This window comes from Ornithorhynchus anatinus, chromosome 2 (assembly GCF_004115215.2).
Source record: "Ornithorhynchus anatinus isolate Pmale09 chromosome 2, mOrnAna1.pri.v4, whole genome shotgun sequence".
NCBI classification, from domain to species: domain Eukaryota; kingdom Metazoa; phylum Chordata; class Mammalia; order Monotremata; family Ornithorhynchidae; genus Ornithorhynchus; species Ornithorhynchus anatinus.
Genome location: NC_041729.1, coordinates 18,922,220 through 18,945,074, shown reverse-complemented (window position 1 = coordinate 18,945,074; position 22,855 = coordinate 18,922,220). Strand labels below are relative to the sequence as shown.

Sequence of the window (22,855 nt, the reverse complement as noted above, 5' to 3'; positions counted from 1 at the left end):
AATTCATTAGCATTTTATCCAAATATTTTCCTATGGAAAAACCAAGCAACCGCAGAATATGAAGATTTAAGGATGAAGCAATTTCTCCGAGGCAAACCATTGGGCTTTTCTTTAGAGGCCACAATAAAAAATGAAGACTCCAGTCAGAATGTCACTAATCAATCTTGTTTTGTTAGCCATTCATTCTAAGAAATCTGGCAAAATACATAAGGAAAGCTTTAAGGATAGTAATTTCACATGGATTTGAGAGAGAAAGATAACCTCTTTCTAATCCTGGAGATAGTATTTTATGCTATCAGAAGTGCAAGATAGTGATGCACACACTTGGAACTACACTGTTTTATATTGTTATATTCTACCTGAAAGACCAATTCTAGACAGGACACCCAATTTAATACTGCTGGATATGCAGAAAATGTTAAGTTATTAGTGCTTACTATGTGCCAAGCACTGTACTAAGCACTGGAGTAGAGATGGGATAATCAGGTTGGACATAGTCCCTGTCCCACAGGGGCCTCAGGAAATCCTACAGGAAACAGAGGCCAAGAGCAGTTAAGTGACTTTCCCAAGGTGTCAGAGCAGGCAAGTGGCAAAAGATGGAATTAGGACTCAAGCCCATGCTCTTTCCACTACGCTGCATGGATATACCCAATTAGACCCAATCTTTGTCCTCAAGGAGCTCAGAATACTTTCTCTTGTAAGCTACCCTGTGGGTATGCTCTATGCAGCAGGGACTCAAATACTATTAATATGCAAGACTACTCCTTCACACCCACCCAAATGTTTACTGATGTACCATCTTTAGCTTTTCCCTTAAGTAACCCATTTGAGACCACTCAGAGAAGAATGTATCCAAATTTCTCATAAACCTACACAATTTCATGGTATAATAAAAGTTCCACATAGGATAATAAAAGTTCCATAAGCTAACATCTGATGGGTAAAGTGCTTCCCTTTGGTTTTTCAGGAAGCCAACTACTCCAACTTTAATGTGGTTCTCAACACTGATGAGCATCTGCTTTCCTATCAACATTCCCCTTAACCTCTTCACTTTTTTGGAAAAATATCTTGTACACAAGTATTCTCTAACCATGTATCTGAGGTTCCATGTTTAAAATTACATATACTGTCTTATCTATCATAACAATATTTAGAACAAACAAATTTTTATGAGGCCAAGAATCAGCCTGCCTGCCACCTGCCATTTTAAAATTGCTTACAATTTCACACTTCACGACTCTTATGCGCTATCTAAAACACTTTAATCACTCCACTCAGATATATGCAGGGCCTACATGCCTCATACTGTACTTCACTTTGTTTGGATCCCAGTGCTCCAAATTAATTTCCCAACTTCACTCTTTTTGCCCTTAGTATTCTCTAAGCAAAGAGTGAAATATTTTTGAAAAGGGCTAGGAAAGCAAACATCAATGACAAACTTTAGTCCACAAGATCAGTAATTTGCAAAATTTACTTTTAAGGCTAAATCCATTAAATATAGTTGTTACAGTGTCTGAAAGCTAAGTTTCCAGGAGCATAACTGTGACAATGGCAGAGAAATCACTGTCTCATTGGCAATTGAACTGCTTAAACCTGGTTATGTAATCAGATTCAGCTGGAATCAATTTTACAAGCTGTGCATGCATTGAGTGTATACCACTTAGTCAAGTCATGCAGCTGATGGAGCCCAGGCAGGCCCATCATAAAACAGTTCCCTACTCCAAATGCTGCCAACTGTCAAATACTACTACTTTCAGAATGTTACAGGCTGTTGTATTGTACTCTCTCAAGCACTAGCACAGTGCTCTGCACGTAGTAAGCACTCAAATATCATTGAATGAAGAAATGAAACCGAATGACTTGAAAATTTATGAGTGTAGGTGCACAAATCCAGTATTCTGTTGGTTTGGGACTGTATTATTAGCGAGTCCAGAATATTAACCCCAAGTTTAGAAAAATTCATTATAATGACTACAAATAGTATTAAAGGAAAAAAACGGCTTCCAACTTTGTTCCCTTAAGTATACTTAATAATAGGAATTACATGGTGTACTGTGTACAAACTTTACCTAGTATAACAGAAACTGCAGGCTCCCTGACCTCAATCTGTCACAAAGGTTTTGGTCTTACCTACTAATTCTACTAACCACTGGGACCTCGAGTGGATGATTATATCAAGGACATGACAACCTCTTAGGCTTCCACCATGCTCTTTAGAAAAAGATTTCCAGTGCCAACCCTGGGATTGTGTGCACACGCTGTGTCAAAGAGATGAAAGCTGCAAGTTTTTTTTAAAGCGGGGTTCTGCAAGAATACAATTCCCATGCTACAGGCGAACTACAGCACCTAAAAATTTACAGTCAATATGAATAAAGCCAATGGAAAACATGTCTGTCATCACTACAGAAACAGCTGATAAACTGATTTTTGTATGTAAATAGCCAGGCATACAAATACCTAGCAAATAAAATATTAAGGCGAGTTACATATTTTATGGAAGGCAGTTTAGAAAAGACTGACTACTCACACTCCCTACTCCAGAAAAGCTCTTACCAGTGCTGTTCCTGGGCCCCACTGATCCTCATAGTCACCCTCTCAAAACACAAAAATCAAACAATGGCACTTGAGAGCACTTTAAGTACTCGGGCAAGTACAGCAGAGGTAGAAGACATGGTTTCTGTTCTCAAGGAGCTTACAATCTAGTGGTGAAAACACACTAATATAAGTTATGGACAGGGGAAAGAGACTGTAAGGACCTTGCTACTATCCAGTTGAGGTCTCAGTTTCCCTGCTAGAAAGTGTTCCACTAGTCATAAGCTATAGAGCTACTCAATTTTTTGGGAGAAAGCCAAATCAAGATAAATGGACAGAGCCATCTACGTGGCATCAAGCTTCAGCCCAAATTAAAGAGCTATAGAGCCTCGATGGCATCCAATCTTCTACATGGCAGCAAAACCTGGTTTCACTAAACACAGCACAAGAGCAGAGACCATATCTTACTTTTATTCTACTGTATTTTCCCCAGCAGTATAGTGCCCTCCACATAGTAAGTGGTCAAAAAATATTCTTAAAATAATCTACCACAGGAATCACTTCTGGATTCTTGAATAATTTCTTCAGCACCAGTTCAATAGAGCCATATGGCCTAATGGAAAGAGCACAGGCCTGGGAGTCAGAGGACCTGGGTTCTAATCTCAGCTCCACCACCTGCCTGCTGTGTGACCCTGGGCAAGTCAATTAACTTTTTTGTGCCTCAGTTACCTCATCTGTAAAATAGGGATTAAGACTGTGATCCCCATTTGGGATAGGGACTGTGTCCAACCTGATTTGCTTGTGTCTACCCCAGCACTTAGTACAGGGCCTGGCACACAGTAAGCACTTAAATACCACAATTATTATTAACATTATTATTATGTAACAGCATGATAACCTCGAGTGAGATGCTTCAATCTGGATAATCATCCAGCATGGGGAAGAATTTCTCACTGCTCCCATCACCCATTCCATCTAAATTCCTCTTTATATCTATGGCCACCACGGCCTCTCATCCAGCTCCTTTAAGCCGGCTCCCCGCCAGGGCCCCAGACTGGAGATGTTTTCTAATCTAAGCTAATGTTCACCATGTACTCCCAGGATCTCTTTATAGTGAAGTCTAATGATCTTTTCTCTGTCCGAACTACTTGTTCTTTCTACTCCTTTCAACAAAGGGATGACTATCTTCTAGAAACTCCTCAGCCTTGGATTTGCAGAACAGTACTCTCTGGGTTCTCCTCTTATCTCTCCCTCGGTTTCCTTGGCTACTTCTCTTCTCCCCACACTAACTGTGGTTGCCTCTCAAAACTCAGTTCTGGGCCCTAAATTTTTCAACTTGCTCTTCTCAAAGGACATATCTGTTTCACAGAAGCCTCATTCTGGAGCTGTCAATATAAAGGTCTAATTACATTCCTTAATCACAGAGAAAGTCTCAAAAGTTAAGATTTCACCTTTACTACATGATTGAAATGAAGACAGGAGAAAAGTAGGATGACAATTGAAGAACAAGGCAGAGCATAAAAGGGGTAAGCCCTCCATGTGACTATTTATGCCACTCAGCTGTGGCATTTGTCTAGACACAAATGTCACTGCTATCTTGCCTAGAATTCCATGCCCAGATATGTCTTTCAATCAGAGAGATTGTTAATGCCTTACATAGTCATCTTATTGTAAACACCATGCCAGGTCCATCCTAATTCCCTCACACTTGGAACAGAGGCATAAAAGTTGCTCTCACTTCCAGGTCTTGACATCAGTTATCGATCATAGCTTTCCAGTTTTCAAGAAGCCTATTTGTCAGTGTTCTGAATTGTCATTTTGCAAGAATTATGCTTTCTGCTAAACTGTCCTTTAGAAGGCCTGGGGCAGAGGAGAGGGGAGGGAGGGAGAAAAGGAGAAACTCTTGCACACTTGATCCATGAAAAAACAGTAGGGTACTTTTTCTGGTCCCTTACCTTCTGAGTGTGCAGTCCCAAGGTATCACAGGTTAAAACTGTAATTAATGGGACTTCTTATTGCCAGCAGACTATTTCCCAATAAATTCTACCCATTTATCACATTAACCTATATTTGTTACTGAGAAATGCTGCAGGGCCAACCTGCATTCAAGGCTTGAGTGCAAAAACTGGTGACATCCTATTCTTACCTTTCCCTCTCACCCTTCTCCATCTGAACACCAGATGGCTTGGCTTTGACCTGATTACAAAATAAGTAGTTCACTCAAATTGCTTTAGTGTCTCACAGGATTCAAATTCTGATTATATATGCATTAAAGAAAGTCCATCCTAATGTAATTCTTATGAAATATTAGATTTGGTGCCCTTGGATGAGAAATATCTAGCATAAGAGTTATTCTCTCTGTATATCTCCTCAAATCTTCAATGCAATTACCCTAATTCTCTAAACACTAGTATCAAATCTTTGACCTATCCCTTACTGTACTTCTAAACAAGAATAGCCTTCTGCCTAAGTCAGAGAAGTGTGGAAAGCAGACCCCAGTAGAACTGGGGTTAGCCTGAGACTTCAAATACATTGGAATAGAGTTTATAGACTTCTGATCTAATCCTGGGCCGATTAACTAGAGGTCAGATGCCACTCCCCTTACATAACCCCAGACGCACTCTGTTATATTAAACAGATACTTTTCAACCATAACCAATCTTTCTCTTCCAACTTTGCTTACATTCACTTATCCCAGTCTTCTACAGCCCACTCAAGTTTTCCTAGTGTTCTCATTTTTACTGATTTTCCTTCATTACAATAAAAATTGTTTGTACATGTGTATATATGTTTCTCAGAATAACTTTGTAGGCCTCTGTGCCCAAGTTTATGTTTTGCTTCCTTAAAGGATAGCCACCCTTTTTTTATAAATAGTTTTTAACCAGTGCTACGTGCAAAAAGAAAAGAGGTTAGTCAGGGAAGGATTCCTATGACGTCTTCCTCTGTGCAGAGCACTGGCCCGTGTGCTTAGGAGAGAACGACGACCTTCGAATCCAGCAAAAGACAGCCAGGAAAACAAATCAGTTTCAGATGTAGGGGGAAGTAATAAAGGTGCATACATAAGTTCACTTTATGGGAAGTACCTAAGTACTTAGGGGACATGCTGCTGAAGTGGCAGTTGGGAAGGGGACAGCATGAGAGATTAATCAGGGAAGGCCTCCTTAAGGCACTGTGATTTCCAAAGAGCATTGATTAGCAGGCTACTGCTTTCCATACATGTTTCAGGCTGGGGGAAGCAGGAACAAGAGGTCATTGGTAAGAGACCAGAATGAAGCACAGTGAATAGACTGGTTTGAGGAATCAATGTGGGAACTAGGGTGTAGTAGGAGATAAGTGAGGATTGGAGGGGAAGAGCTGAGCTGATTGAGTGACTTAAAGGACGGTGGTAGCAGTAATAGTATGAGGTGATTACTGGGTGCAGAATCAGTGATCAGAAGTTTGATGCTAAGAATTAGAATCCATTGGGGCCTCGAGGAGTGTGATGTGCGCTCAGTAAGACTTTAGAACAGAGTGAAGTATGGCCTGGGGGATGGAACGCCTTACTATTAGCTTTTAAGTACTCAATCAACCCTCCTCCTCCTCCATTCCCTGGCTGATTTCCTACTATATAACCCAATCAGCATAGCAAGTACCTTGATTTCATCTCTCTCACTTCTTATCTCTTGCCTTCATCCTCCCTCTGGCCTACAACTCCCTACCCCTCCATCTACATACAACAGAACACCACTCTCCCCACCTTCAAGAGGCCATCCCCACCTAAGCCCTCTTTACCCCTACTCCCTCTCCCTGTGTCACCTACACACATGTATCTGTACCCGCTATCTATAATTTATTTAATGTCTGCCCCGCTCTCTAGACTATAAGCTCCTTGTAGGCAGGGAAAATGTCTACCAACTCTGTTCCGTCCACTTAGTACAATGTCCTGCATACATCAATGCTCAAATTGGTTAAGTTGGATGAAGCAGTTGAATGGGAATATAACGAGTGTTTGTACCAGCATGGTGACAGTTTGCGTGAAGAGGAAGGGGCAGCTTCTGGAAATACTGTGAAGGAAGAACCAAAGGTATTGGTTGACAAACTGAATATGGCTGTTGAAAGTTAGAGGAGATAATGCCAAAGTTACGGGCTTGGGGAAAATAGTGGTGTTCATTTATTCATTCAATTAATTGAGTGCTGTGTGCAAAGCACTGTACTAAATACTTGGGAGAGTACAACAACAGACACATTCCATGCCCACAACAAGGGCTAATGGGAAAGTTGGGTGGAAGATGAGTTTAGTTTAAGGGGAGGGAAGACCAGAGGCAGGGCATCAGAATATTAGGAGATAGTTTTAGTGGTGAACACCAACAAGTGCCCAAAATTAAAAATTCAAGACTACAGCTAAAGCACCCAGGAGCTACCAATATTGTGGGAGAGAAAAAAAAAAATTGAAGAGTCATGTTAGGGGACTGAACTGCTGCCAGTAGCTGGTAGTCCCTAACTCTTCATCTTCCCAAGTCACTCCAACCTTGATTTGGGATTTTCTGCTCCCACAGCCAGACAGCAAGGTTAATAGCAAGGAAACAAGACCCAGGCAAATATACACATGCATGAGCACATACACACAACTCCTAATCTGCTTCCTGGCTAGGGTATTTTCCCAAAATGGTCAGTGGCCCAGCCATGACCTTTCCAAAAGCTACAGGACTTTACCCTTATGTTTGGAGAAGCTCTATTTAAAATAAATTTATAAATTGGTAACGCCAGAATTGACCAAATAAAGGAACTAAATGGCAGATGAGTCTAACTACATATAAATGGAAACTGCAAAACCATGTTTTACAATAAATGGATACCAAGTGGCTCAAATTCAACAAAGCTTTTCAGGCAAATGATTTTTTCTCTGCGCATTAAGGTATTATTTCTAACAGTGCCACCTCCTATACGTCAGAGGCATATTTACTTTCACTTGACCTAGAAGCAAACTAAGCTATTTTTAACACTTTTCTGCAACATGATTGCCAACATTCTCTGAGCCAAGTATATTTTAATAGGTATCTATACCATGTTGGAACATGACACATATGACAACTAGACTTCTGTTTAGCTATCACTAAAATACCTACATATTAAGATCATCCAATGTCAAAAGATCATTTGGCTTTTAGGGAATAAAACCACAGGAAGTCTCACCAGCTATCTCTATATTAGAATATTATTATTAATAAATGCTTACTATGTGTCAAGCATTGCTCTAAGTGCTGGGGCAGATACAAGTTAATCAGTACCTGACACAGTCGCTGTCCCCACATGGGGTTCAATCTAAGTGAAGTGAATCCCCATTCTACAAAATGAGGAAACTGAGGGACAGTACAATTAAGTGGAGATCATACAGCAGCCAACTGCCTAATCGAGAATTAGAACCCTGATCCTCAGATTCCCAGGGCCATGCTCTATCCGCTTGGATACACTGCTTCTCTTAATATTTGTTAACCAACCTGAGTTTTAAAAAAAGACCTAAGTGTCAGATCACCCACAAACCTTTAGCCAATACGAGAAATCCTATCATCCAAAGCCTGCTTTAATAAGCCACTGGCTGGTCCAATTTTATCCTTTACAAATTAGCCAACTTAGCCATAGGTCAGCCGTAAGAAATTCTGGGAATTCTCACTTTCTCTGGTTGCTGCTATGCTCTAAATGCAAGATAGCTAGAAAATAGTTTTGTTATACCACTTCAAAGCTGGTACAACCAGCTTTCTCTGATGTCAGAATCAATTTAACAACTGCTGCTAAAAGTAGCTTGTTGCCGCTGTCAAAGAGTGAATACTGGAATGGATGAACCATTGCTCTGACCCAGTACTGCTATTTATATAGACACCATCTCTCCCCACACCCCAACCAAATGGAGGAAAGAGGGGCAGAGAGGAAGAATCCATTACCAAGACTGCTGTCTCCAACAACCAATGCTGAAGCAGCTCAAGGGGTATATCCACATTGCTGCCAACCTCAGATACAGATCATCCCTCATGAGGTTTGCAGATAGCATTGCTGTAATCTGCCTTATTCCAGCACTATTTTCATACACAATCCCTCTATCTAGATCTTGTTTCAAGGCACAATAGCTATACAAGCAGTGTGTTTATGTGCATAGACACAATGTTTCTACAGACTTTATGAGACTCATTCCTTCTGTGTGCTTTCCCACACACTAGAGAAACCTTTCCCAACCTTCTGGAGGTTTTTGGTACCTGACCCTCAACCCTCACACCCCCCACTTCCCCTGGTCAAAACACTCCCAGGTTTTTCCTTATCAAGAAACCAGGCGGGGTGATAGTGGAAGTAAATCAGGATTAGCATGTAAGCAGGAAGCCATGTATTTCTCTAGGGATTTTTTAAGGCATCAAACTTGAAAGGGACTGCAGTGGCAGGGAGAGGGGAGGAGGAGAAGAGAAGAAACCATTTGCAGCAGCTCTGTCTTCAATTCCCTATCCCTCTTGTTGAGTATGCCTCTGTCCTTGTATTTTATGTTGTTCCGGGATAATTCCTACACTGAGGTCCAGAGACCATATTTAATTTTCATCTGTATATTTTCCCCCACGCTTAGTATACTACTCTATACACAGAAAGCACTTATTACTACTACTGAATTTCAAGCTGAAGCAGGACTCTAGACTGTAAATGAGGGAAATGTGCCAACAGTTGGTACAGTGCTTTGCACAGAGATCTACATCTCCGCCCCTGTCCTCTCCCCCTCCCTTCAGGCTCGCATCTCCTCCTGCCTCCGGGACGTCTCCACCTGGATGTCGGCCCGCCACCTAAAACTCAACATGAGCAAGACTGAGCTCCTCATCTTCCCTCCCAAGCCCGGTCCGCTCCCAGACTTCTCCGTCACCGTGGATGGCACGACCATCCTTCCCGTCCCGCAGGCCCGCAATCTCGGTGTCATCCTTGACTCGTCCCTCTCGTTCACCCCACACATCCTATCCGTTACCAAGACCTGCCGGTTTCACCTCTACAATATCGCCGAGATCCGCCCTTTCCTCTCCACCCAAACGGCTACCTTACTATTACGGGCTCTCGTTATATCCCGGCTAGACTACTGTGTCAGCCTTCTCTCTTACCTCCCTTCCTCCTCTCTCGCCCCACTCCGGTCTATTCTTCACTCCGCTGCCCGGTTCATCTTCCTGCAGAAACGATCTGGGCATGTCACTCCCCTTCTTAAACAACTCCAGTGGTTGCCTATCGACCTCCGCTCCAAACAAAAACTCCTCACTCTAGGCTTCAAGGCTCTCCATCACCTTGCCCCTTCCTACCTCTCCTCCCTTCTCTCTTTCTACCGCCCACCCCGCACGCTCCGCTCCTCTGCCGCCCACCTCCTCACCGTCCCTCGGTCTCGCCTATCCCGCCGTCAACCCCTGGGTCACGTCCTCCCGCGGTCCTGGAACGCCCTCCCTCCTCACCTCCGCCAAACTGATTCTCTTTCCCTCTTCAAAACCTTACTTAAAAATCACCTCCTCCAAGAGGCCTTCCCAGACTGAGCTCCTCTTCCCCCTCTACTCCCTCTGCCATCCCCCCTTTACCTCTCCGCAGCTAAAGCCTCATTTTCCCCTTTTCCCTCTGCTCCTCCACCTCTCCCTTCCCATCCCCACAGCACTGTACTCATCCGCTCAACTGTATATATTTTCATTACCCTATTTATTTTGTTAATGAATTGTACATCGCCTTGATTCTATTTAGTTGCCATTGTTTTTACGAGATGTTCTTCCCCTTGAGGCTGTTTAGTGCCATTGTTCTTGTCTGTCCATCTCCCCCGATTAGACTTTAAGCCCGTCAAACGGCAGGGACTGTCTCTATCTGTTGCCGACCTGTTCATCCCAAGCGCTTAGTACAGTGCTCTGCACATAGTAAGCGCTCAATAAATACTATTGAATGAATGAATGAATACCCTTGACCATGACGAGAAGCTGAGTTGCTTCAAAAATGGACTGGAAAGGTGGGGTGATGTGGCCTGGAAAGGGACAGGCAAATATCTCACAAATAAAATATTTTTGGATTTATTCCGATTCCCAAACACATGAGCATTGTTACCAAGTACATTTCACATGTATCTTTCTCTATTCCATAACCATCAGATAGTAAACTCTTTGAGTGTAAGGACCAGAGTCTTGCTTCTGTTGTACTCTCCCCAAGTTATCAGCACAGTGCTTTGCACTCAATAGACACTCATTAGCAACTTCATATAAATTAACTCTACCTGACCATAACAAGCCTATGATCCTATACTTCAAGAACAAGAGCCATAAAAAAAACACACATCCCTTCGGTTAAAAACTGATCTTAAAAGCCGTAATCCTAGTCCACTCCTAGTCCACTGCTGTTTCGCCTTGTCAAGAGCTACATTTGAATGTTTTTTTTTCCCCTTAAAAATAACCAGTGACTCCCTACTGATGAAGTGACAAACGACAAATTAAATATTTTAGCTTATCTTTGGAGCGAGAATCTAGTACATCATAAAACACCACAAGAAGATAGTTCTCATGGGAAAAAAGAATGATTGTTTAAATATGACACTATATTAAAGTGATTTAAAATTTGTTTTAAAGAGCTTCTGAAACCATCCTTAAATAGATAGGCAAGGGACATGGTGGATCTACAACAGCTTTATTTCCTGTTGTTTAATAGATTCAGCAACATGTTTACTGAGGATCAAACTGACAAAAGTATGCCATGACCATTTCAGAGCATATTAAAAATAGTAACTTGAGACAGAAGATAGCTAGGTTTATCACCTTACTTTCTAATACGTGTCCATTCAAACCATGTGCAGAAAGACAAGAATAGTAATTTTAACACACCTTAAGAAAACTTTATAATAAATAAGAAAATGCCAAAAACACTGAACAATTCAATGAAAAGCAAAAATTTGTTGATTCTGGTGCACTGCTAGAATATAATACTAGTCTAAGAATTTATATACACAAATCAGGTGCAATTATAGAAAAAGAGCCTCAAGAAAACAAAACAGTATATAAAGAAACGGTGAGACATGCACTCAAAGAATTTCTTACCAGCTATTTCTACAATATCACCAGGGACTATGTCTTTCGCTTTAATCCGTTGTACACTCTTTCGGTCCTGTCGATAAACTTTTCCCATTTCAGGTTCATATTCTTTAAGAGCTTCGATGGCATTTTCAGCATTTCTTTCCTGGAAAGGGGATGGTGAACAACACACGTACTAGTTAACTCAAATTCCAGTTATAAACTACAGAATCACCTAATTTAGTAGTTGCAAATTTGAACTTCGGTCTACAAGGCCATCTAAAATTTTCCTAATGGTATACTTTTCACATGCAGTTCATCCTTAAAAATAAGTTTTTCCAAAATGATTTAAAGTCTGCTAAAAGTAAAACACTGCATTTATGACAGAGGTGGGGGCAAGGAGATGGAGATAGGACATCCTGGTCTGAATCTTGTGCTTTGATTTTTAAAGTAATGAGTGACACCTCTGAAGTTCTTCCTCCATCTGCTTTTGCTAGCATGAGAAAGCTTCAATCAATGCAAATAAACCTGCCTAACAAACCCTAATAAGAGAGAGATACTAAGAGACAGAAAAAACACAAGCCAGTACATCACTATAATCAAGTCTTGGGTGAGTTTTCTATTTACAGTGACAAAAACTGTTCCAAACAAATGCAAGCAGAAAAACCGTAGCCCTACGACACCTCAACTGCTCACACAGATAATCTCTCTTTTGCAATCTTCAGTGGGATTATGAGTTCTGGTGCTTGGCAAATTAGCACAGGCTTAAAACCCATTAAAAGAAATTTCCTCTCCTTTTCCCAATTAAAAGAAATCAAATAACCTCATTTTGGGGCTGATAATCCTTGCTGCTTTGAGTCACCAGAGTGAGACATTACATTATGGTAAAACATTCTTTATTTGGCACAGAGATTTTAAATGAGAACTTTGTATAACACAGAAAGGGAAACAAAAAATATCCCTATGCTGTGGTTAACAAGTGCCATTTTTGTTGTAGGATGTACAATACTATCAACAGGAGCATTTGAAAACAAGTTATGCAATAAACTAAGCAATACTTAAAGATATTAAAAAAACAAAATCATTGGGTTTTTAGTGAGCCCTTACTCTGCAGAGCACCGTACTAAGCGTTTGGAAGAGTACAATACAACCGATTTGGTCATGATCCTTGCCCACGAGCTTACAGTCTAGAGGGAAAGCAAATGACTAAAATATCAATGCTCTCCAATATAAAAATGTTTCCAAACAATTGTAGCAATAGAGTCACACCTTATCTTTACCATTTATTCAAGAAAAAAATTAGAGCAGCCATTAGGATGAAGAGATTGATTTAGGGTATTTTACTCTCTAATAGTAATTGCAGTTCACTACAGTTTTGGTTATTTTCTAAATGAGTCTGATCATGGGGATCATGTGTAGCAGTATAATCATTGCCACCAACGGACTTTTAAATCTTGTTTATTTAAAAAGAGTTGCTGTCCCTGTAAACTCAAATGCCACAGGAAAATACTGCTACATTGATATGGCTTGGGAGGTTTAGTACATACCTCAAAGAGATTGGTGGAGGAATGAGTAGTGAATTTAGTTTTACTTTTCAGTTCATTTTATCAGAAGCATTTAAGAGGAATTTATAATCTGACAAGTACTGCCCTTTCCTTCCCAGGGTCAGATAGTGTAAAGGGCTTTTTTGAGCTGCTGTATTTCAAGAATTCAAAATGGCAAATAAGTATTTGTCAATTTACTTTCCCTCTACATCTGAGACTCCTCCACCCATCTTCCCCTTCCTCATTAAAAAAAAATAAAAATCTTTGAAGAGTACATATTTCAGGTCTCTGGACCCAAAAGTCAACCAGAGTTATTAAAATATAGAATTGTTTCCCCTTTTCTCCATCATAAACTGAACTCCGTAGTCACAGCACTTTCTTCAAAACCTGAAACACTTGAAGACAACTGTCACATCTTGGGGAATTCAACTATGCAGTGAGACCTACTTAAAGAGTTACTTTATTCCAAATAAGGTGCAAATGCTTTTCCCCAGCCAACTGGAGCCAAATTATTCTTTAATGAAAGTACTAGACAAGCCAAACTTAGTTAATAGAAATCAAAGGGACTGGAGGAAAAAGTGGAACTTGAAGTTAAATAATAATAATGGTGCTTCTTAAGCACATATTATGTGCCAGGCCCTGTGCTAAGCGCTGGGGTGGATACAAGCAAATGGGTTTGGACACACACACAGTCCCTCTCCCATTCATTCAGTGGTATTTGAGTGCTTACTGTGTGCAGAACACTGTACGAAGCACTTAGAAAGTAGAATTTGGCAACAGATAGAGACAATTCCTACCCAACAACGGGCTCACAGTCTAGAAGACAGACATTCTTCCACATGGGCCTCATCACAGTCTCAATCCCCATTTTACAGATGAGGTAACTGAGGCACAGAGAAGTGAAGTGACTTGCCCAAAGCCGCACCACAGACGTGGTGGATTAACATAGTTTAGAACCCATGTTAATGAGAAGCAGCATGGTGTAGTGGATAGAGCATGAGCCCAGGAGTCAGAAGGCTTCTCAAGTAAACATTGTTTTACAATATTTAAATCATATAGTCATGTTTTGGATTTTCCTCATTTAGAGTGCCTTCCTTTCCACTCTGCATTTTCTGACTATACCATTTTCTATCAATAGCTTATTTCCAAAACACTCCCAGACCTATGACCTTTTGTATTTACCAGTGACGAAACTTCCCATCAAAAGTGATGGATCAGTCTCGGTACAGGGAGTACAGTAACTTTCTATGCTTTTACAAAGAAAAGTAACATACTTGTGCCCAGATAAAACTCATTCTCTACTGACCTGAATCCATAAAATACATAAAATGGTGCCACCTGGAACACCAAAATCTGATGTGCACTTTTTTAGCCATCAGATTTTGTTTGGCAATCTTACCAAATCCAAGCACTGTGAGAAAATATGAGGTTATTTCTCCACCCCTCTCAAACTACAGCTTTGAACAAAAAGAATTCCTCCACTCCTGAGTATTTCAGCAGCAGCAAAAATTCCACAAAGAAAGGAGAATCCCTGTCCAAAAGCAGGAATCAATACAAGAGGGAGACAAGATGATGGCCATCCCTAGTCTCCGGGTTCTCTTGGCCAAAAGGACCCTCTAAAGACAGAGAATGGAGCCAACTTCTGGAATTCTTCCTAGTGCCACCAGGAACACATGAAAACATAAGAAGCATCTTTGACATGATTGCCAAAACAGGCTTTTCATTTAAACACAGCAAGAACCTATACCAGACCACTAAAATTTGTTAAAAATGAAAGTGTTAGTGGACTATAAAGTTGTGAAACCCACATGGGGAAGGCCACGTGAAGGTATTTTAGCCTGCTTTCTAAAGTAACAGAAAGATCATTTTTACTTGTAAATGTCTTTCAAGAGTCAGTTGAATTTATAAAAAGAATAACATAAATTAAGCAGAAAAGGTGGTGATTTACCATATTAACCTGATTACAAGTACAATGGACTTAAAAAACACATAATAAAAGAGGGTATTGAGCATTCCACTAATACAGAGGGTGACTACAGACTAATTTTGTTAGCTCTATATGTCCACCTTAATAACAGGTAAGAAATAATTTCCTCCAGTTACTTAGAAGATAAAAAATGATTCAGACTAAAATTTGTAAGTGATTTCAATGAATCATTACTGCAGGTGAATTTGAGTCTTCAGACTCAAGGGAAGAAATTAAAATATGTCAGCCTCAACTAGGTACAGACAACTAAAAAGCGAAAGATTAGGGATTCTGAATGCTTACCAAATACCAACTTCAAAGAAATCAAGAGGAAGGAATAGATTCTTCATTATTTCCCCCATCTATTACAAAAATCTACTGAACAAATTCTAAGTTGTTTGTTTTTTTTTAATAGTAGTTAAGTGCTTACTATGTGCCAGGCACTTTACTACGCTGGGGTAGAAAATAGCTAATCAGGTTGGACACTGTCCATGTCCCAAATGGAGCTCACAGTCTTAATCCCCATTTTACAGATGCGGTAACTGAAGCACAGAAAAGTTAAATGATTTGCCCAAGGTCATACAGCAGATAAGTGGTGGAGCCGGAATTAGAAACCAGATCCTTCTGACTTCCAGGCCCGTACTTTATCCACTAGGCAATACTGCTTCTGTAATTTAACTTCATGTTACCACAGAGGAACTGAAACAAAAGTAGACATGAGGGAGAAATTGGACAAAAGCCCCAAAAATTAGACTGGTGGAGAGAAACACACTTCAAAGCACCAACTGCAACCACAGTCTTTAACCTACGCCCTCAAAAGTCCTCTTATGGGTGAAAGGAGAAAAAAAAAAAAAAAAGAGCCTTCAGCACTGTCTTCTATAGTTTCAGAATCTGCAGTACAGTACAAAAACACCAAAAATCAAAGACTAATACTAATTAAATATATTCCTTTCAGAAGATAAATTATTGAAGTAAAAATGTTTACTCACCTGCCACACGCCCACAATTGCATTGGCTACCAATATAAGCAAGATTACAAAAGGCTCTACAAAGGCTGTAATTGTTTCTTCCCCTTCTTCAAACCATGCCAAAACCTGAAAGAAAAACCAGATGCATCTATTATATTTTTCAAACCCAATATAAATGAAGATGGTATTAAAACACGAGCTTAGGTTTAAAAGATTCCACATTAGCTACCCAAAACAGCTACTGAACATAATTAAAACTCTCTCCTTCACGAAACCCAAGCACGGGAGACTGTTGAACTCCACACAGAGTGCATGTTCAAAACAATTCCTGGGAATTTGAATTTCTCTAGAATTGCCCTCTAGTATCCACTGTACACAAACTCATTTTCTGTTAATGCTTCTTAAGTACCCAAGTTTTATTCAATTTTAGCACTTAGTTTATTTTAAAGATAGAATCCTGTTCGTGGCTTCTATAGAATTAGAAGGTTCAATAAAATCGGGCAAAATAAATGGCTCAATAATGTGAAGGACTGAAGAATAAAATGTTTAGACAGAACTTTCTCCAGGGCAAGATGTGATTCTAATTCGATGCGGTTTTCACAAAAAATTTCCTTTTGTCACCAAATGGGCTATTAAATCTATTTTTTTCAGTATAATTCCCAAATTGGATAATCATTGCTTTTCTATGCTAATTTATAAGCTAGGAAATATATGAACCAATAAACATGAATGTTAATTAGAAGATATGAAATTAAAATTTATTCGGTGGCTTTTTACTCTGGACCACTGGTCACCAAACCCTCCCAACTCTCTCTCCCTTACTGGCTCTTTTCAAAATCAGTACACCCCAGCTTAATCTTCCCAAGTTTATTTTATTGACTCCAGCTCTCCTCACATAATTCCTCCTGACTGGAACTCCTTGCCTTAGATTGTGCCAAAACCACAGCTCTCTCCAGCTTCAAAACACTCCTGAAATTCAATGTCTCTCAGGCAGCATTCCCTAAACCAGTTAGCTTCCTTCTGGATATATAAAAACACACCATATCATCTAACTTTTTAGCAGCGGCTTTAAATCACTCAATCACCTTGCCTTCCTTAACATACTACTTTCCTAACACAATCTAGAACTCACACTTAGCTCATTTAATGCCAACCTACTCACTGTACCTTGATCTCATCTATCTCATCACCGACCTAATAACCACAGTGATTATAATAATGGTATTTGCTAAAGCACTTACTATGTGCCAGGCACTGCATTAATCGCTGGGGTGGATACAAGCAGATCGGGTTGGACACAGTCTCTGTCCTTCTTGGGGTTCAAGTTTTAATCCCCATTTTACAGATAAGGTAACTGTGTAGAGACGTGAAGTGACTTGTCCAAGTTCAGACAGAGCTTGGATTAGCCACTCTACCGAGACTGCTCTCTCAAAGGTCACCCATGATCTCCTTCTTGCCAAATCCAATGGCTCCTACTCTATCCTAATCCTCCTCGACCTCTCAGCTGCCTTTGACACCATCGACCATCCCCTTCTCCTCCACACCTTATCTCACCTTGGCTTCACGGACTCCATCCTCTCCTGGTTCTCCTCTTATCTTTCTGGCTGTTCATCCTCAGTCCCCTTTTGGGCTTCTCCTCCCCCTCCCATCCTCTAACGGTAGGGGTTCCTCAAGGGTCAATTCTTGGCCCTCTTCTGTTCTCCATCTACACTCACTCCCTTGGTGAACTCATTCGCTCCCACAGTTTCAACTATCATCTCTACGTCGATGACCCCCAAATCTACATCTCCTCCCCTGTTCTCTCCCCCTCCCTTCAGGCTTATATCTCCTCCTGCATCCAGGACGTCTCTAACTGGATATCTGCCCACCATCTAAAACTCAACATGTCCAAAACTGAGCTCCTGATCTTCCCTCCCAACCCTGCCCTCTTCCTGACTTCCCTGTCACTGTGTATGGTACAACCATCCTTCCTGTCTCTCAAGCCCGCAAACTTGGAGTCATCCTTGCTCTGCTCCCTCTCTGCTCCCCCTCCGCCCTCTGCTCCCTCCTCCTCCCCCCCTTCACCTCCCCTCAGCTAAGCCCCCTTTCCCTCTGCTCCTCCCCTCCCCTCAGCACTGTGCTCATTTGTATATATTTTTATTACCCTATTTATTTTGTTAATGAGGTGTACATCCCCTTGATTCTATTTATCGTGATTATGTTTGTCTTGTTTTTGTCTGTCTCCCCCGATTAGACTTTAAGCCCGTCATTGGGCAGGGATTGACTCTATGCTGCCAAATTGTATATTCCAAGCGCTTAGTACAGTGCTCTGCATATAGTATGCGCTCAATAAATACTACTGAATGAATTGGCCCGGGTCTAACCACTAGGCAACACCGACCTCTCGCCCACCTCCTGATTCTGGCCTGGAATACTCTCCCTCTTCAAACCCAACAGACAATTCAAAGCCTTCTTCTCCAAGAGACTTACCCCAACTAGCCTCTCATTTCCTCTTCTCCCATTCTCTTCTGTGTTGCTTCTGCACTTAAACTTGCACCCTTTACTCACCCTTCCCTCAGCAATTATGTACGTCTGTAATTTATTTATATTAATGTCTGTCTCCCCCTCTAGACTGTAAGCTCACTGTGGACAGGGAACGTATCTACCAAAGCTTTTACACTGTACTCTCCCAAATGCTTAGTATAGTGCTCTGCACACAGTAAGGGCTCAGTAATTATCACTGCTTGACCAGGCTTTCCATACCCTAGTAATAATTATAATTATTACAGTACTTGATAAGCACTTAATATCTGCCAAACACTGGAGTAAGTACAAGATAATCACTTAGGGCTCACAGCCTAAGTAGGAAGGAGTAGGATTTAATCTTCACCTTACAAATGAGGAAACTGAGGCCCAAAAGTTAAGTGACTCACCCAAGGTCACACAGCAGGCAACTGGCAAAACTTGAATTTGAACCCAGGTCCTCTCACTTCCAGGCCTGTGCTCTTTCCTCTAGGCCTTGCTACTTCAGCCACTAAGCCACAAGGCTTCACTGATGACTACGAACTCTTTTGTTTCTTCTCCCTGCTCCTGCTATTTGTAAATAATTGTTTTCTTGTCTACCCCATCAAGACTGTCAATTTTTTGATGGCAGGGGCCATGTCTTATTTACTAAGCCTTTAAAGTGTATTATGCACTTAAATACTACTTATGATGATATTGGCAATTTTTCATTTTAAAGGACTTGCAAAGTTTTTAGGGAGTAAAGAATCCCCTTTAAAAGTAAAGCAGTATGGCCTATTGGAAAGAGCATAGGCCTGGGAGTCAGAGGATCTGGGTTCTAATCCTGGTTCTGCTACTTATCTGTTATGTGACCTTGGGCAAGTCACTTAGCTTCTCAGCGCCTCGTTACCTCATCTGGGGATTAACACTGAGCCCCACAAAGACTGTGTCCAACCTGATTAGCTGTATCTACCCATCCTGGTGCTTAGTATAATGTTTGACATATAATAAGTAAGCTTGTTATGGACAGGAAACATGTCTGCTAATTGCACTATACTCTCCCAAGGGTTTACTACATCGCTCTGCACAAACAGTTTAATACCATGGATTCATAAGTGCTTAACATATACTATAACTATGTCTTCCACCTAGCATTTCACTGATTTTTCAGAAAAAGATCTAATTTATGTTACAGAAATCAGACGGTTGTATTTCCCTCACATTGGGAATACCTTACAAGTCACAGAGTAGTCCTTTAGGTAAAGCAAACAAATATTGCAGTTTGGCTATAAAAGTAATTTGAGTAGTATTCCGTGTTCTTGAAAGCTCTCGTTTCATAACATAAGCTACTGCAAAATCAAGTAAGGAAGAATTAAAAAAAAAAACTGGCTTGTAGAATGCCATGCAAATATAGACACCAAAAATTTTCTTGGGAAAGGTCAACAGAGTGATTAGAGAATAACACAACAGGCTGACTTTAGGTTAACCATAATCTTACCAAAAAGGCAGAGTAAGTTAGTTGCATAGTTCTAGACTAGAAAAGGAAAAGTAACAGAGGAAATATTCCAAATCCAGAAAAGCATCGAAATAAGAATAAGAGCAGATTTGTAAAGACTGGGGAAAGGTTTTCGATAATGTTGCATCATAATCTGTGTTTTAAGAAGACTTCAGTAACAGTGATCCAAGAAGATTACCAAATAGATCTAGTCTTGAAGCAATGAATTTGCAGTAGAGCATTTTGGGAATTGATTAAACACAAGCCAAAAACCATTACTGTCTAGATGCAATAGGAAATCTGCACTGGAAAGGACCAAGCTTTCAAACTAGTACTGGGAAATACTCTTGTGAAAAAGAAAACACCTCACAATGAACAAGAGGGAAAGTGAGAGGCAAGTTACAAAACCTTAATAAAATTACTAGACGGGGCAGGTAGAATACTAGTAGCACTCTGGCATATGATTGCAGGCTTTCACCAGTGTACTGAGTGCTAAAACCAAGCCTAGAGCCAAAATAAAATCTTCTCTAAGGAAGCTGTAAATTTTGATGGAGTCAAGATAACAGCTGGTCTGACATGATACCTAGTTACACATTTGCCAAGAGGAACAAATTAGAAATAGGACTCTAATTCTCTGGTTAGCTTGAGAGTAACTCCTCAATTTCATGAGTGACAAGGACCTCTCTAAGGACTGTAAGGAATTTAGTAACCGTAACATAAACTTCACACCTTGTCAGGAACATATAAATTTCCATTCTGGCAACAAACTGCAAAACTCAAAGTATTATCCAGTAAGAAAGGCAGGAAAGATATAAAGAAGTTATTGGGTTTTCCAATAGAACTGTCAGAAAGCTTTTTTAAAGTTAAAACTAACCTAAACCTTCTTGCATCTTAGCTTTTATTACTACACTCTGAAACTCATTTTATGAAGAGCCTTCTTTCATTACAAGATTTTAGTGGTTAATATTTAAATACAATCCATGAAGTTGAATGCCAGGGCTACAGTGACATACTGATTACTACATATATGACTAAGGTACCAACAGAAATGTATTTATGCATTTTGAAGGTTGCCAAACAAACATGATGATTTTGTTAACTTCCCTTAACACCTACAATAAATTTAGAAAAATCTATTAGCAAGGGTCTCCTAAAATGTAGGTGTTCGAAAGAACAAAAAACAAAAAAAACCCCAGAAGGGTTAACAACCTCTAGGATTACATGTACTGTATAAAGAAAGACCTAAGACTTCACACTGTAACAGTAAGAAACTCTCAAACAGCACCAAACTGACGGCCTGAACCACTATATATAACATATATCAACAATATATAAAACGTATCATATACGAATGTGTAAAACCTAGGAGTAAAGTCACAGGTGCAGCATCCGAAACTCCACCATGAAGTCTGCTTTTGTTGGCAGAATTAGGGGAAGTCGGGCTGGGTTTGAGGTTTGCTCTTTCCCACTAATGCTACTGCCAGGTGACAAACATGGGATTTTTATTTATTTATTTATTTAAAAAGAAAATCACCACCTCTTCCTCCTCTCCTTGGTCTGTGGAAAGTAAAAGGTGTAGAAAAGAGGAAAGGAAATTAGTATATGAAAAAGGAAGAGAGAGAAAGCAAGGGACGGGTGGAAAACAGCAAAAAGTGGAGACAGGTAGGCCTTAAGCAAATATTTTAATAATATCCAGGTACTAAACCAATTCAGTCAGGGGAGCAAAAAAGAACTCCCCAGTATTTCACACTGATTCTCACAAAGTTGGCTTGACTCATGAAATCAAAGATGGGCTTGAGTGACTTTAGTCATCTTTCCTTCATTTGGATGTTGGCTAACTCTAGCTGGCCACCTGTTAAGCTGAACACAAAAACAGCTCTGCACACCTTAAGCGCTCAATAAATATGACAATGAATAAATGAAAAACAGGTGGCTAGCAGTGTTGTTTAGGGCAAAGGAGGGAGGAAGTAGCATGATCATTTACAGACACACTAATATGCACCATCATGGGAATGACTACCTCTTAACTGGAATGCAAATGATTTTATGTAACCTTATTTTCAATTTGAAAAATCTCCAAAAGGATTTATACACCCCCTTCCAAATTGCCCAATTATAACTAAAATAGACTATCCTACATCAGGGCAACAATTTTTTCAATTTCTCCCCTGTAGATGAGGGACGACACTGGGCTTTACTATATATTGTGAAGAATAGTTAAAAAAAAAAGTCATACAGTACTCTGAAAAATAAAATAATAGAAAGTTCCAGATTAATATCAGCCAACTGAAAACAAGAGAAATTTAAAAGATATATATTACTGGTGATACACCAATGGCCCATGCAGCCAAGTGAAGATGGCGTCACCCATCAGACGCAACCGATGAGGCTGGGTCCCGAGTCTCAGGCCTGAGAATCTGCACGGAGGAAACGATTCACAATGCTAGTGGCTTGGGAAGCACCACTCACAAACTTTTAACTCTGCCAATTACCTTCCCACTAGGGCAAAGTTGGTTGATATAGGAAACAGAACAATTGGTCAAGTCAGTCAGTCAAGGGCATTTCAGTGTTTACTGTGTGCCGAGCACTGTACTAAGCACTTGGGAGAGTACAATGTAACAATAAGTAGACATTCCCTGTCCACGAAGAGCTTATTGTCTAGAGGGGGAGACAGATACTAATATAAATAAATTACCCAAGTGCTGTGGGGCTGGGAGGGGGTAATGAATAAAAGGGAGCAAGTCAGGGCGACACAGAAAAGAGTGGGAGAAGAGGAAAGGAGAGCTTAGCTGTTTGGAGGAGATGTGTTTTCAATAAGGGTTGAAAGTGGGGTGGGGAGAGTAATTGTC

The 22,855-nt window shown here is 40.4% G+C and overlaps 1 protein-coding gene across 5 annotated transcripts in view; it reads right to left on the bottom strand.

The window, feature by feature from the left end:
* The window catches only part of ATP2A2 (ATPase sarcoplasmic/endoplasmic reticulum Ca2+ transporting 2), a 68,027-nt gene that overhangs the window by 39,286 nt on the left and 5,886 nt on the right, over positions 1 to 22,855 (bottom strand). For all 5 annotated transcript variants that reach the window (XR_003757037.1, XR_003757038.1, XM_029058796.2 and 2 more), the window contains exons 4-5: positions 16,052 to 16,156; positions 11,580 to 11,718 (exon numbers count right to left, since the gene is read on the bottom strand). Coding sequence is in view for 3 of the 5 variants with exons in the window: in XM_029058796.2 (XP_028914629.1) it covers positions 11,580 to 11,718; positions 16,052 to 16,156 (244 nt within the window). In the remaining 2 variants the exon portion in view is untranslated. The remainder of the gene's footprint in view (positions 1 to 11,579; positions 11,719 to 16,051; positions 16,157 to 22,855) is intronic.